We start from the raw sequence: 16758 nt of genomic DNA on the forward strand, positions 1-16758 counted from the left end.
GAGTCGCCCCCTGCTGGTCAGTAGAGAGAATGCAAGTTTTAAGACACTTCCGCTTTGGCTTCACTGGCCGCCTAGTTCATCCACATAAACATGATGTAAATGTAGAAAAAAGATTTAGATAAGAGCTACAACTGCATTTTCATTGTGCAACCCTGTATTGACTCCTTGAATATAAGTAGCCTGTACAGCATGTGTTCTGCACTGTGACAGCCCTCTTGCTGTGGCAGGGCCTACTGTATGTGTTTTCCCCTGTGTATGTCTGTGTTGCCCTGCAGGTTCCCTGTAGGCAGAGCCAATCAGTGCAACTGGGAGCACCTGGCCAGTCTCTCAGGAGCTACTTAAGATCTGGCTGTTCCAGACCATGGTCTCTGTTCCACCTATATGGCACCATGTTCTTGTTCGGTTTGTTTCAGCAATGTTTCACGTTTAGGTTCTAAAGGTACAACTCTCATCCACCACGCAACCACTCATCAATCAGCATACTCACTGATTTACACACCTCATAACCTCAGTATGATTTTGGGGTTATTGTATGTTTAGTTAATAAACTATACCTTTCAGTTTAAATTCTTGTCCCTCCCATCTTTTGTCATGGCTTATGAGCCGGGTCATGAGACACACTTGAGCCATCTAACTGCAGGCAGCTTTGTTTTTAAAAAGTTATTGTGAGTATTGTGTTTATTATCAGCTGTGGCATATTGCATATCTTGGACTTCCTCAAGAGAAGAAAGCACACAGAAAAACAAATGTGCTCTCAGCTGAACTAAAACATCAACCACGAGGCAAGGGTGACATTGCAGATAAAGAAAAAAGACACAAAACATGTCATATACATATCCGCAGGGCATTTTTTAATTTGTTTAGCTTAACGGATATTTTCTTGATATAGGTGTCTCACAGAGCCACCAGCTAGAGGTAGAATCTCATCTTCAGATATCAATATACATCAGGATATGGCAAATATATTTCTGTTCCATTTTTATGCATCACACCAAACAAAACACACATGCAACTAAATAACTACATTTCTGTTATTCATCACTTGCTCAGAATCTTTCGCAGAATTTTATAAAATGAAAACCTGACGTGATCGTATATACACAATTCTATTCCACTGAAGGACAGCAGACAATAATGTTTACGGGTCCCCAGTCCTTTTGTGGGTTCTGTTCTGTCCCTGGTCCTGAACCCAGCAGCAGCAGCAGCACTAGCAGCCCAGATAGGGCCTGACAGGCTGAAACGAAACACACAGATAGGGAAGCGGCAGACAGGAGCCAGTCTCTCATGGGGCGCTGGAGATTAGCCTGACTCCTACTTCACATTCCCCAGTGGAGCGGAGCGGCACAGGGGCCAGTTCCAGCCCTCCAAAAACCTTTCTTCTTCTTCTTCTTCCTCTATCTGCTCCCCGTGTGTACACTGGCGTGTTTAGAAGTCCACCGAGGGTGAGCTGCAAGAAAGAGATGAGGAGAAAGTTCACATTTTTGGGGGATGATCTGACACACGGCAATAGACCAGAGACGCAACGTATAAGGGGAAAAGGCGGGGGGGGGGGGGGGGGGGCCCTACCTGCCCTGCGTGGCTCCACAGGGGCCGCAGAAGTCTGCCAGAGCTCGGGGAAAGGCTTGTGGCAGAAAACAAGAAGACATCCATCTCAGAGAAACAGAGTCATAGAACAATTAAGCTCCTGTGTGAGTTATCAGCTATTTGACATGTTTAAAAGGGCATTACTCACATGGCAGAAAGCACGTTATATGATACATTACAATTGGTGGGGAAATGTTTTTGGGCATATAGGAGCAGAACCAATCATGAAATATTGACAATTTTTTTTCCTCAAACTGTATCAAAGAGAGGTCCATGTAGCGTTTTTACTCTCTGGCGATGCATGCTGGGAAGTCTGCTTGTGGTTGTATCTCTTAAGCTCCCAGTGAGCGTGTGTTTGTAAGTTCTGAAATGTTGTTTCAAAATAAAAATGTATAGACAAATCAAAGTGATTGTAGTAACTGTCCAGTTGATTCCACTAAATTAATATTGACTATATCTATCCATCTTTAATTTTTGTTTTAATTTATTTTTCATGGAGTTTTTATTCCCATGTGGCACACAAAGTGTATAGACACTGTGTTCAATGTCCTTAATTGATACACTATCAGATGACTCTACTCTTCTAAAAAAAATGGTGGTAAACTATTTATTTCCTAAAACAAAGATTATTTGAGCAGTGGTGGATTAAATGGCACATGTAGTACTACAATATTATTATAATAAACATGTAGATAGTGATAGTGTGGCATGCTCTGGTCCCTGTGAACCGGGACACACAGCAACCTCATGCACATAACTCAGGATCTGAACCTATACTCTCCAACATACCGTATTTTCCGCACTATAAGGCGCACCGGATTATAAGGCGCACCTTCAATGAATGGCCTATTTTAGAACTGTTTTTATATATAGGGCGCACCGGATTATAAGGCGCATAGAATAGAAGCTACTACAGCACAGTACCGGTGTTTACCGCTATTACTTCGGCGACGCCCCTGACTACGGTAGCCGTAATGCTGCAAGCGGTGCGGCTTTGTAGTTTACCAGTCGTAGTGAAACATTTTGACAGAGCGCCGTGTACAACCAGTATGGATCAACCAATTAACCAATTGATCCATATATAAGGCGCTCCGGATTACAAGGCGCACTGTCGTTTTTTGAGAAAATTAAAGGCTTTTAAGTGCGCCTTATAGTGCGGAAAATACGGTATTTGGAACACAGTCAGCTGCCATCAAGCTGAAGAGCAGAGATTCAGCCGAGAACGATGGCTGCTGTGTGAGCTTCACTGCTCCTCTGTTTTAACCTTCTTCTCTTCCACCACCACCAGTCAGAGCTATAACCCGTCTCTGCTAGCTGCTCATTGTGCTTTGCTGGAGGTTTCTTTGGAGGTTGATAACACTTGATGAATGAAGCCTGGGGAGATCTTATCTGAAGGGGGATCACAGCATCAATTTGCACCACTGACAAGAAATTAGAAGAAAAACTGAAAGGGCCTCTAAAACAAGACCAATGACACACACACACACACACACACACACACACACACACACACACACACACACACACACACAACTCCAGTGTGTTCTCTCAATAAATACCTTTGGAAAAATTCCGAACTTATCTAGCAGGCATGTGTATGTGAAATGAAGATAGAGGGAATTCCGTTGCAGCAGAACACAGCCGTAAAGGACAGGGGCGTCCATTAGAGGCTGATCACAGTTAACAATGCAGACAGAGCCTCCCTGCTGGATGTAACAGGCCTATCAAAAACGTGACATAAACAGCAGATACGCGGCCTGCCGCGGGCCCCAGTTATTTTTTGTTATTGACATAACCACAGAGTGACCGTGAGGGAGCTGTGAGAGCGCCCGCGGGGCCCCGCGTGCATGGAGCGCCGTGATGGACTGTGGCGGAGCGGGCCCTCACCAGTCACCTCATCCATAACGGCGCTATCTGACTCCCGTATACTGAGAGACGAGGGTTAGTGCTCCGCGTGCTCTTTTTTTTTGTATCATATGGGTGAAGGATCGACGTGAAAGACGTGAGGCGTTTATGGTCGCGGGAAATATACAAACAACGTTCTGAAATCTATTGAGATCCATCATATTACTGTTGAGGATGAGCGGCCGATACTCATTTGATGATTTAGTGTATTTATTTCATGCCGTGTCATTATATAAGGGGATATTATGTTGTCATGCTCTCTTGTTGACAATAAAGAGATAGCTATTGAAGCCTCTTCTTGTGTGTATTCACCACTATTTAGCATATAAGCTGTACACCGTCGAATCCTAATTTTTCTTTTTTTTTTACCTTGTGTTTTTTGTCCTGCCTGTGTACTTTTTTGCACCTCTGACAAAATTGATTTCGTACTTTGGAAAATAAAGTTAAATTTAATCTAATTGCAATTTGACTTGACAACAGCGCTAATTTTTTCAAAAAACTATACACAAAATACCCACAACATACTTCAGATCTCTGGCGAAATTAAAGGCTTCATTCCAAACAACACAATTATTTATAAAACCCAATTTAGTCACTGTATTTTATTTTATTTTATTTTATTATTTCATGGAGTTTTTATTCCCATATGGCACACAAAATGTCTATTGATGGACTATCAGATGACCCAAATCTTTTAAAAAATGTTGGTAAAATATTTATTTCCCAAATAGATAATTTGTGCAGTGGTGGATTAAATGTTATATTTATGACAATAATATTTCGATGTTAGACATAAACATAGTGATAGGGTGTCATTAAACAGTGCTCTGGTCCCTGTGAACCTGTGAATCTATTCATTCATTCATTATTATTTATTTCTCTCCATAGTGTAAAATAATCCATCGATGCATTTCCAAAACAAAATCCTTATTGATGAGTCGACAGTCAAGCAATCGGGTGTTTGGCTGTGTGACGTGTATCGGCAGATTGGTCCATGCGTGTGGCATTTCGAATGGCAGCCTCTTAAAAATGGCAAAAACAAGTGACTTTATGTCACGTCCTGTGTCTCGTGGCGAGAACCGTGTGCAGTGTGTTGCAAAAAAAGTGTCACCTTGAATTACAAATCGGGTGCAAAGCAGAACATGTGTTTAGGGTTCTGGAGATTTGAGCTGAGGTTTTGGTCTCTGAGGGTTAGTTCGGATTAGTGGGTTAGTGAGTCCTTTTAGTGTGTTAGCAATTCAAAACCAAGAACTGCAATTAAAGGTCCCCTTACAAACTTTCTTCCAGACCTTTCGCAGCGGATGCTAAGTTCCTTAATATCACACCCACTTGTTCAGTGGTGGGCAGAAACATAACGTAACATATCAGGTGATATTTCATCCAAACTAGTGTCCACAGCCGTAATAAGAGCAGAGAGAAGAGGAAGAGGAAGTTTACAAAGGGAAGTGAGGGTTCTTCATGTCTACAATCTGACATGATGCTAGCAGGCCGGATATACTCAAGTGTACTTTCATTTGGTTTTGAACATCCCAAAATTATCAATATCCTCACTTTTAGTCTCTTTTGGGGTCAAGCTCCAAACAATGCTTGCTGACCCACAAACCCCCATAATGCAACGCAGCTGCGTCTTCTGTTGGAATCTGAACATCTCACACGCACGATCGGCTGCACCAAAGCGTTGAAATGGCATTCTTTGTGAGGGTGCACTTGCGTTTCTTGAGAAATGTCTGACGTGTTTTACAACATTCCATCTCTTGGCAAGGACGACGCTGCACAGCTTCATTAAAATAGATATGCGTCACAGAAATGCTTCTAGAGCTCCGAGCCAGCAGAGGAGGGAGAGACAGAGACCTGCATGGCATGACATTAAGGAAGAGGAAAGCCCAATCACTATGTATACATTTAATATAATAAACATATAGTCATAAATATGCAATTTAATCCAAGGACATTGAACACTAGTTACTCAAAGTGGTGTCGGTTGACTTTTGATCAGATTGTAAATTGTAAATATCATTAAATCGAAGCAAAAACAACACACAAAACGTTGAGAAATGTATTTTCACTTTACTTAAGTGAAAATACATTTCTCAACGTTTTGTTATAATACAAGTTATCATGCATGATAACAGTGATTGTAAATCAATATAAAAAGATTATAATGCATTATAATACGATTATAATATATCAAAACTGGTTATTGTACACTTGGAAAAAGAATATGTGACTGAGAGACCAGTAGTTATGAAGTATGATGACACTTTACCTCAGAAGTCATTATAAAATGCTTTATATTGCGTTAGAATTACTGTAATAAAGTATTATGGATATTTATGAGTGCTTGAAACTAAAATTATACAGCGCAATCTATCTACCGTGATTGTTTGGAAATTATAATATAAATGATATAAATCAATTGTTAAACTTCAGATGATTTTATCCCTTTAATCCCTTAAATATACTCTATCTGGAGATGATATCCCACCCTGTCTATAAATATGAGGGCCATGAAGTTCAGATTAGGATCACAATGGAGGCCCAAGATAAGGAGGCTGATTTGATCTCAACAACACAGGAGGTGGACACACATGTTCGCTTGCAGCTGCTGCAGCGTGTGCAGCTCTGTAGGCCAATAATAACAAGCTATTTCCTTTACTTTTACATTCACTTGTAGGGAGGTCGTAAAGCATATTTGTGCAACAAAATGTAAGTACATTTAATTAAATTTAATAGAAATTGTATTTATTTTATTTAAAATTATATTTATTTTTATTTAAAATATTTTGTTTATTTAATGATGTCAATTTTATTTTATATATATATATATAAATATATATTTGAAGATTAAAATGGAAATAAATCTGTAATCTAAAGTAATACTAAATTATTTTAAAATGAAGTCAAAGTTTTACTAATATATTTGTAAGATAAACTAACAAGGCCTGCATCATCGAATAGGCCGCAAAATGATTCCTACTGTGAAATGACTATCTCAGTGAAAAAGCTACAGATAAGAATCTGCTGGCGGCACTGAGCCGTTTCACAAATGGACATCAAGTGTTCGGCCATCAGAAGAAGAAGAAGAAGAAGGGAAGCAGACAGACAGACAGACAGACAGACAGACAGACAGACAGACAGACGCATCCCCGACGCAGATGGACGGATGTGGAACTAAGGGAAGGATTAATGAATGGACGCCAGACTAGAGACGGTGTCAGACCTTAATGCTATTAGTCGGTCGAAAGGCTTCAGAGACACCTGAGAGCGTTTCTTAAGAGAATGTAAATCACAGGCTGTCTGGTTAAATATGAATACAAATATTTTCCCAAAGGAGCATCAGTTGACCTCGCTCGGCTCTAAAGAGTATATTTTCTAAGTTAAAGAGAGAAGATTTCTTCATTTCAAATCCAATTGATTTTCATATTAAACAACTATTTTACGAATGTCTCAAGTTATTTATTTCATTATCGTCAACAGTTTGTAGCGTATAACTTCAGATTCAGAGCCTTTGCTTGGGGGGAGGAATATCAAATAATTGATGTATTTTTGTGGCAAAGAAAGAAGTCGCTTTTAAATACACCAAATACCGGAAGAAGCGAAAAAGTACCCGCCCTGCTTACGTTATTATTGCTGAGTTTGCAGCCCTGATTATACGCGCAGAATTATTATGTTGTATCTTTTTTTCCTGTAGATGATTATGTGGCATAATAACTCGTGCTGTACATCCTCCACGTATCCGAGCTGTTATCCCGTCATATCTCTATGTGATAAATGATTTCTACTGGCTCCTTTGACAACATGGAGTTATGTTATAGAACTCGGTCACATTTATCTCACCATAAAAACCTCTCTCTTTACAATAATACATATTACTACTTTTGTATATATATATATATATATATATATATATATATATATATATATATATATATATATATATATATATATTCTGAACATCATAGATTGTGTTTATTCTTTTAGAGCTGATTAGGAATATTTATTGATTTTTCAGAATTTGGAATATTAAAGTAACGGTTGTGGCCTTACATCGAAAGCTGTTTAATAATGTCGTGTACTGAAAGATGGATCATCATCATCATCATCATAAGGTAAACAACCAGCAGAAAAAGCTACATCCGTGCACCATGAATGTCCCTCTAAATAGCGTCAAATGGATATATATTTATATTTATATTTCTGTAAAGCACAAGAGTCAATTCATGCATAAACCTCATTAAAATAAAGTCAGGTATAAAAAATGAGCCTTCTGAAGGTTGTTGGTGTTCATCCTTCACGTCGTGCCTGATTTGAAACGTATCCAATGTCGTCCTTGCTTCGAATAAGTTAAACCCCCGCAAAAGGAAAAGTGAATGCAGGTGAGATTAAACCTGGTACTTATTTCAACCCTCTCATTTGGGCCCTCTCCTCCTCTCTCTGACAGCCAGGGGTCCTCCCTCCTCCCTCCCCTCCCCTCCCCTCCCTCCCCACCCAGGGCCTACCTCGGAGCGGCGGAGGCTGCGTCACGTGTTTTATCCTCCCGTACAAAATTTCCAGTAGGGGAGCGAATAGGAGCACACCCATATCAGCAATTATCAGCGACGGTTACTATCTCCAGATATACCGGCGGGGGGAAGAAGAATCACCGCAGTCGTCCAGGATCCCCACAACAACAACAAAAAAAACCTAACAACCTCAGGGGTTCATTCATCTCCGATCAGTGCGCGCAACCTTTACGCATAAAAAAGCCCCACCAGAGCCGTTTGGAGACGCTCCCGCTGCGCAGCGTCGTCCGTCTCTCTGTGAGTCCGTCTCTGTGGAGTGACAGAGTTAGCCCGATTCGTGGACGCCTCAAGGACCCGGACTGCTTTATCACCCGACCGTCCTTATCTGGTGAGATAATGCACTGAGAGCCCTTTGGAGAGAGAAAACGCCGTTCCCCGTACACCGAGCGCTGCTATCAGCGTTTTGTGTGATTTGAGTTCCTACTGATAGAAAACTGTTGCGTGCTGTTTGATTCGGTTTCCGTTATGGTTGTGATTTAATGAGGCAGCGGCAGGATATCGGGGGCCCGCCGATAGTCGCCTCCATCTGCACGGACTCATATCAGCGCTCGTTTAAGTGCATTTTCATGTCAGTCGCAATGGTGCAGGTGAAATATGACTGATGATGCTGAATGATTGCTGGAGTTTTTTTTTTATTTTCATAAGCAAACATAGTTTAACTCATACAAATGATGTTTTGGATTGAAACGCAATAAAAACTGACTCAAAATGTGAAAATGCTGTCTTTTCCTCTGCTCTCTCGTTTATAAAATCTCACTCTGATTATTTCTGTCCACAGCAGAAGAATCTCCACAAGAAGTCCATTAAGTCGTTTACTCCAAAAGACACAGACGGACTCTTCTGAGGAGGGTGGACAGGATCCCCCAAACGGTTTGTGAAGATGTATCAGAGCCTGGCCCTGTCCTCCAACCAGTCCCCGTACGCGCACGACACCGGGAATTACATCCACCCGTCGGCCAGCTCTCCGGTCTACGTCCCCACTACCAGAGTCCCCGCCATGCTGCCCACGCTGCCCTACCTGCAGACCTGCGACTCGACCCACCAGTCCCACGGCCTCGGCGGGCACCACGGCTGGCCCCAGACCGGCGCGGACGGCTCCTCCTTCGCGCCCGGCAGCCCTCACCCTCCGCACGGCTTCTCGTACTCGCACAGCCCGCCCGTTAGCAGCAACACCGGCCGGGACGCGACCTACCAGAGCCCGCTGGTCCTCGGCAACGGCGCTCGGGCGGACCAGTACGGGGGCGCGCTGGTGCGCTCGGTCGCAGGATCCTACTCCAGCCCCTACGCGTACATGAGCCCGGAGATGGCGACGTCCTCCTGGACGCCGGGGCCCTTCGAGAGCGGAGTGATTAGTCTGCAGGGGCGGCACGGAGGACTGTCCGGGAGAAGGTCCAGTCTGGGTAAGCACGGGGCCCCGAAACTAGTTTAGACGTCGTGACCCTGAAGTGAGTTTTGATTCTTGAAGTCCACCCTGAAATGTATTATCATAACCTGGAAAAGAAAGAAACACATATCAGTAAAGCAACTGCGCGAGGAAATTATAAAATATTATTATTTATTTTATATATATAATAATTTAATATTAAGAATATTTTACATGCTGGCCCTGACCAAAATAATATTGATAATATTAAACAATGGAATTTGTTTAAATCTAAAATCTTAAAATCTTTAATTTGAACGGTGTTTTTTTATAGATAATCTGTGCTCTCATTTTAATTTCCACTAATTTAAAAATCGTAAAATCCCACTTGGATTATTAATATTCCTATGCAAATTCATATAACCCTCACCTGTGGGCCTTCTCCTCCAAATACACCGTTTTCCAAAACACCGTTTTCCTAGTTTAATTTTCTTCCACAATATATCAGCAAATTAACAACGAAATCACATTTCTTGACATTAATATGATCATGTTATTGTTACACATGGCTATGACGTAACTTTTTTTTGTCCTTTATCTTGACACTCGGCCTTTAGCGTGCCAGCGGTTGGTGCGTTCGTTTATCAGGGATATCGTAAATGCTGTGTTATTTATTATAGCGGAGGTGATAGAGAAGTTTCTAACAGTGATGGCTGTGTCACGAGGTGTGTGTGTGTGTGTGTGGGGGGGGGGGGGGGGGGGATTCAATCAAAGTCCCCTAAACAATCCTGTAGATTTAGACAATACGCATTCTTTGCATTCTTCCTAGAAGAGAGGGTTTAAAAAAAAAACAACAATCAATTAAACATGTTAATTAAATCCCGCGGCAACAGTCCAGCGTTGTGATGACACGGTTCAATACACACAGAGACACAAACAGAAGAAGAGTGGCCCAACAGTCGGAGCAGTTATCACCTTGTTCAGACGACACAGGCCGATACAGAAGGATCCGTTAGAGTTTGTGTTTGATGATTTTGGCCTTTAGACGCTTTCACACGTCACGATTTGATCTCATTTCGTTGACTCGTGGAGGAAATTCACACCGAAGTGCTCCAAAATATTTCTAATACAATTATTTCCTCTCTTCCTGTGCAGAACAGAGGCGTGTATGTGCGTTGAACATCAGCGTATAGACACTGCTCATTTAAACATGTTGATCAAGTGTTGTCCTCGAATTTATTTTTGTGATGTATTCTTCTTCTGAAGGAATATCAAAAGCCAAAATCACATAATTGGAAGACAGCCACCAGACCTTCATCCCTGACCTGTGGGGTCTTCCTCATGAGTTCTCGCTCTAAATTGAGAGATTAGGAATGTGGGCAATTGATGCCAGGAGTCCGTCGTGTGTCAGAGCTGTGATGGATGGGTGGGTGGGGGGGGACCCCTGGATCCCTCAGGCTGATAACGTACCCCCCCCCCCCCCCCTCGCGCACACTCTGTCTCTCTTTCTGATTCATTCTGGGGGGGTTGATCTCTCTCTCATCACAGAGGGGGGTAAATTCCTCCTGCTGGCTGTTCATCATGCAATGGCCTGTAACCCCCCCCCCCATGTCCACCACGCCCCCGTAGTTTTTAAAAGTCCTCGTCATCAGGGATGCTGTTTTATTAGTATGACTCCACGTCTCCTCTCGAACGTCGTCACAGGAGAAACTGCGGCATTGCTAAAGGGAGGGAGGGAGATGAGGGGAGAAGGCGAGTTTGATCAGACTTTTAGAATTATAGAAAGGAATATTGCATACACTCGAGCATCGATAAAAGGTCGATCATTCACAGATTGCGCTGGCTGTGGTGATGCCATGAATACAGCTGAACATAACTGAGTTTTAAAAACAACTCTCACAGGACATTTGAAATTAATAAATACATGATTAAATTAATGAATGCATACATATTTGCTGGACTAATAATGCAATTAAAATGTTCTCTTAACAACCCGTTATATAATTCTCTATTTATGTCTTGTTGTGTGCAGACCTGATCGACGACATGTCCACGGAGGGCCGGGAGTGCGTCAACTGCGGCTCCGTGTCCACGCCGCTGTGGCGCCGGGACGGAACCGGACACTACCTGTGCAACGCCTGCGGCCTCTACCACAAAATGAACGGCATCAACCGGCCGCTCATCAAACCGCAGAAGCGACTGGTGAGACGCGCGCGAGGACCGACCGACTGACTGATGTGTCATTTAAAAATGTACTCTAAGTGTGAAGTGCTTGTATATTTACATTTTGTGATATTCTATGTTGTGCATGTATGTGCCGGATTAAGTTACAAATCCCAGATTATTATTGTATTCAAAACATCAGTGAATTAAATATGATATATTGTTATAATTTAAAACTATAATAATAATAATAATAATATCTAGAAGTGACAAAGACATAAACATCAAGGGAATTTCACAGTATAAAAAAGATACAGTGATAATGACAAAAATGTGGTATACACATTTTTTTTAATATTTATTTATATTGGACTTTAATGAAGCCTTACAATACTGTCAACCACAAGTATCCCCCCCAAGCAAGCAAGGTTCCTCTCCTCACTCTAAGGATGCTTCTTTACCTCACGTTTTACTCTATGTTCTCTATTTAAATACAGTTTTGAATGTAATCTTTACATTGTGGTGTATCTAAATATCTGAATTATTCCACCACAAATTAGTCAAACAGCAAAACAACATCATTATGTGAATTGAGAATGCTCTAAAGATGTAATATGCTTTAGGTCAGAGCAGGTCATTTCCCATTTTGTGGTTGTAAGCATTTAGTAAATGGGGAAAAAAAGCTCTGGTGGTTGTGCGGTGAGGGTCGTGTGTCAAGGCTTCACAGCTGTACATTTCCCAGGAACCCGCCTCTCTAGAGCAGCTGTGAGTTGCCCAACATCTCCTCCTCAGCGCCGGGCTGCTCTCCCTGTTTTTATTTGCCCCTGCAGTGACCTTGCCCTTGGACGGGGCCGCTTTTAGACGAGGGCCCCTCCAAAAGCAACGTGACGGTGCTTTTTGCTCCACGCTTGCTGCTGGCTGACAGTCACACCGCTGTGGCGAGACAAAAAAGAAATTATTTATGGTTGTCTGAGGAGTTATTGGAACTTTTGCAAGGAGTATGTGGAGGGATCATTGTTGTACCAAACCGCGCGCAGACATCCTGCGATTCATTCTAAAAGTTGAGGGAACAGCTTGACTCGAGCTTCTCAAACTACACCTCGAGGGAACAAATATGCGAGCTGGGAGTCTATTTCTGACTGCACCGGCGTTATTTGATTTTCAACCCAAACAAAAGTCAAACTGTTTTGACTTTTGACTGTTTCTCCCTCCTCTAAACCTGCAGCAGACCACGTCTCGCCGGGCCGGCCTCTGCTGCACCAACTGCCACACCAGCACCACCACGCTGTGGAGACGCAACGCTGAGGGCGAACCCGTGTGTAACGCCTGCGGCCTCTACATGAAGCTGCACGGGGTAGGTCGCACCACGGGGGGTCCACTTCTTTCTGCTTCATCTGGCCTGCAATGCAACTCCTGCTACAGTCCGGAGCGGTTGATTACTTGCACAGTGTAAAAAAACCTCTCCAAGGGCATCGTGGTCGCTGTTATCAGAGCGTCAGTGTGGGAGGGGAGCTCGTGTGGGTCGCCATGACACCGCAGCCTCTTGGCGTATCGGGGACAGGGAGGTACGCTCAGCTAATGTGGGTTTGCTCTATACTCCCTGCAGGTGCCCAGACCTCTGGCCATGAAGAAAGAGAGCATTCAGACCAGGAAGCGCAAACCCAAGATGCCCAAAAACAAAATGTCCACAGGTAGGGGCCCACTGATGAAGAGGAAGGGGGAGAATGGGGTGGTGTAAGAGTAGGAGACGGATGGCAAAATCTAGAATATCAAAAGTTATTAAAAAGTGATTCGGGGTCAGAAGAGTCAGAATCCGCAAAGCACACATTGTTCTGAAAAGCAACTCATTTCACGATATCCTCTTTTGTCTTCAGGATCCGCCGCCTCTGACACCAGCTCCCCATCCTCCCTGTCGGTCTCAGAACACGCCTTGACCATTAAGAGCGAACCCAACATGACCCCCTCGCCATACGCTGGACAGACGGTCACGTCTGCTACCCAGGTAAGCGTCCTTTCCACTCAAATGTATAATGCTTGGCGTGCAACGCCATTCTGCTCCAAACCCCCCCTCACAATCCTTATTTGTAGCATCGGCTCCTGTCTCATATCAGCAAACAGTTCCTCTTTCACGGAGCAGTTTATACAGAGGATATTTCTGTATTTGTGTATTCATGTGTAGATTACAATATATCCCATATCTCTACCTAACCTCAATCGACACTCCTCCCTCACCCGTTAAACGGATTACACATAAAATGGACACACACACACCACACATCCATCTATGTACTGCTGGATCTTTGTTTCTAACTCTTGCATTCATCAGTCTAAACCTTTGTTATTCTCCTCAGTTTGTTTTTGTCCCCTTTGTTTTTGTCCCCATTATACTTTGTATATTTCTTGGGCCGTAGATGTGTTCATGTACTTGTCTGCACTGGTTTTGTACAAAAAATGGTTTAATTACGACGACGACAACTTGCCAATGGCCAGCCTGCTCTGACTTCTGGGGTGTCAAATGCCAACGCTTGAAGCAGCACACACCAAGCTAGTAACTCCATTACAATACACCCGGTGTACCCATTATTGTACGCTCAACGCAACTGATGTAGTATAAAGACCGAGGAAGTCCTCTCAGGGCGGGTGGGAGCGTGGTGTGTGGGACTTTTACTCTGGGGTTCATGTCCCGTTTGAAACCACAAGTTGAGTTATTTGGACCGACGACGTTATGTTGCTACGTCACTGATTCACACGACGTTACGTCCGTAGCTTAAGTTATGTAACAAGAGTAGTTATTTTAAGCCAAACCATGACGTTTTATTTCTTACCAGAACCAATAGTTTTGCTGCCTAAATCTAATCACCTTCACAATGTCGACCTTTTGCGTCGAGATTCTCCGCAAAAAGGTGGCTTCTGCCCGAGCGCCAAATGTGATGAGTAGGGATAAGATCCCGTTGCCATGGCATCCATTCACCAGTTCACCAAAGTTCAACTCTTTGCGAAACTTCACCTTTACTTTACTCAACCCCTGCAAGGGAATTCACTGATAATGGCTAATCCATTGGATTTAGCTGATATTGCTGCGAAATGTTGACGCTTTAAAAGACAACACGGATGACATCATCAGCCTTTTAGAAAAAGCTCCCTGCAGAACTGCAGAAAACATTCTACAGCTGTTTTTGCAGACTAAGTAGCCCCCCTCATGATGAGTAATTGTACTTTTATGTGTAAGGTCTTGTTTTTCTTATAATTTTTTGCTTAAAATATGTCTTTCCTCCCCCGTAGGCGACGTCTCAGTTAGACGGCACAGGATCGGGACACGTGGACATTAAATACGAGGACTATCCCTTTACCCCGAGCTCCATGGCCCCACAGAACTCCTGGTGCGCTCTGTCTCAAGCGTGAGGCCTACCGACGCCGCACAGCTCTCCGTCCTGCAACTTTCCTCTCTGGAGCTGTGGAACAAAACTGTGACTATCTGATGGCTCCATGTGTTCAGGCGCTCTGTTGGACACCTTGATCTAATCCGCTTGCCATACTATATACTGTGACACACTGGTTCTGCGACGGGACACAGGGTACCTCCGGGGCTGCCGTTACAGAAGGATGCGTACACAGCGCGCTGACTCAACGGCTCAGCCAGGGCAAAGCACTCAGCTGAACTAGGACTAAATAAACTGACGCTGGCTCTGCTGAACTCACACCCAACAAGCCACATTTCCTCAGCGGGACAACAAGAACTACCTTTTACTAAAAGAAATCTCTATTTTTTTGGAGAAACTCTCACCGATTATAGCAACGCAGAGACAATCAAGTGGAATGTAAAAAAAAACAACAATACATTGGATACAATAACCTCTTTTTTTTATAGCTGACAACTGATTTTAGTTTCATGTAGAGTTGTTGGTGTGGCTGGTGTTTGCCGATACCTTTCTGTTGTCTTTTCAAGAACATAATGAGAGCAGTTTACGCATATTATTGTCATCGCAGAAAAAAACCCTGGATAATGGACAGAAAAATACCTTCTTTTTTTATGGCTATTGAACATGTCTCATTACAGACGTGTAGATGATTAACTTTTATGGGCACATTATTTATGTTGAGATAAGGACAGTTAAAAGTCATAGTGGACACTAAAAGCAGCCAGATATAGCCACGCTGCTCACTGTTGTAGAATGGCTGGTGTGTTGACGCTTAGGTTGTGTGAGTGACTTTACAAGATATAAACTGCATCAATTCGATGATGCATTTGACAATCAGAACCAGTCGTCTTGATTCTGACATCATGACTACATATCAGAATTTTGTTTCATTTTACTGCTTTAATATTAGACATTAATGAAAGTGCAATGCCTCAGTTTTTCATTTAAGCAATTGAAAGCACAACAAAATGAGTGTGAATGATTTTAAACATAATAATCTAATTTTATTGTCTGTATTTTGTCAATAAGGGATTTTTATTGTTATAATGTTCCAAAGAACTCTCTCTTGTTCCCTCTCTTTTCAATGCTCTTTGGAATCTGTTCAGGTTAATAAACTGATTCACATAATATTCATTTGATTTATGAAAATTTGTTTGGTTTTCGAGTAAATTTCTCGAATATCTTCAGTGTATTTGAAATGCTGTTCTCCCTCCTTGTGCTCAGAGATGAATTTTCATGTCAAAAATGTGTTCTTCCCAACAGCACCATCCAAATGAGTTCTCATGGATGGATTATGAATGGGATGTTAGTACTGCTAATTAGACAAAACTGGATGAAGGTTTAAATTGTACTATTGTACTATCCTCTTGAGTGATTGATTGTAGACTTTCTGACCATTCATCCTTTACTTCTAGCTATTTAAAGTGTTAATGCAATATGTTTAGCTAACTCTTCCAACCCTTTATCCATTACTTTTAGCTTACTATTTTAGCTGTTTATACATCATTTTTTAGCCATCTCTTCCGACTCTTAGCTAGATTTCAACTCTTTATCCATTACCTTTTTAGCAAACTTTTACAACTCTTTTTCCATTAGCGAAGTAATTCAACTGTTTATACATTACCTTTAGCTAACTCTTCTAACTCTTTATTCATTACTTTTAGCTAACTATTTCAATTGTTTATATATTAACCTTCCATCACTTCATAAATTACTTTTTTACATTATATTTAAGTTAACCCTTCCAACATTACACATTATT

General features: G+C 42.3%; 1 protein-coding gene and 1 long non-coding RNA gene across 5 annotated transcripts; one reads left to right on the top strand and one right to left on the bottom strand.

Moving 5' to 3' along the window:
- Nucleotides 1-834: 834 nt before the first annotated feature.
- Nucleotides 835-8069, bottom strand: LOC137889282 (uncharacterized). Its single transcript, XR_011105213.1, has 3 exons — nt 7989-8069; nt 1567-1650; nt 835-1447 (listed from the first exon to the last, which is right to left on the bottom strand). It is a non-coding gene; the product is annotated as an uncharacterized lncRNA (long non-coding RNA).
- Nucleotides 8070-8086: 17 nt separating this feature from the next.
- gata5 (GATA binding protein 5) lies at nt 8087-16126 on the top strand. 4 transcript variants are annotated; one of them, XM_068733064.1, is made up of 7 exons: nt 8087-8379; nt 8830-9451; nt 11447-11616; nt 12803-12931; nt 13184-13268; nt 13452-13579; nt 14860-16126. In XM_068733064.1, exons 2-7 carry the CDS (start codon nt 8932-8934, stop codon nt 14977-14979), a joined length of 1152 nt encoding a protein of 383 aa, XP_068589165.1. In that variant the 5' UTR covers nt 8087-8379; nt 8830-8931; the 3' UTR covers nt 14980-16126. The 4 variants fall into 4 exon arrangements, with proteins under 4 accessions (XP_068589165.1, XP_068589167.1, XP_068589166.1 ...); XM_068733066.1 differs by having other exon boundaries at nt 8833-9451; XM_068733065.1 differs by lacking the exon at nt 8087-8379 and adding an exon at nt 8448-8638.
- The last annotated feature ends 632 nt before the right edge of the window (nt 16127-16758 follow it).

Source organism: Cebidichthys violaceus, unplaced genomic scaffold, assembly GCF_023349555.1.
Source record: "Cebidichthys violaceus isolate CVI_PGR_0920_01 unplaced genomic scaffold, fCebVio1.0.p SCAF_6, whole genome shotgun sequence".
Classification (NCBI taxonomy): Eukaryota; Metazoa; Chordata; class Actinopteri; order Perciformes; family Stichaeidae; genus Cebidichthys; species Cebidichthys violaceus.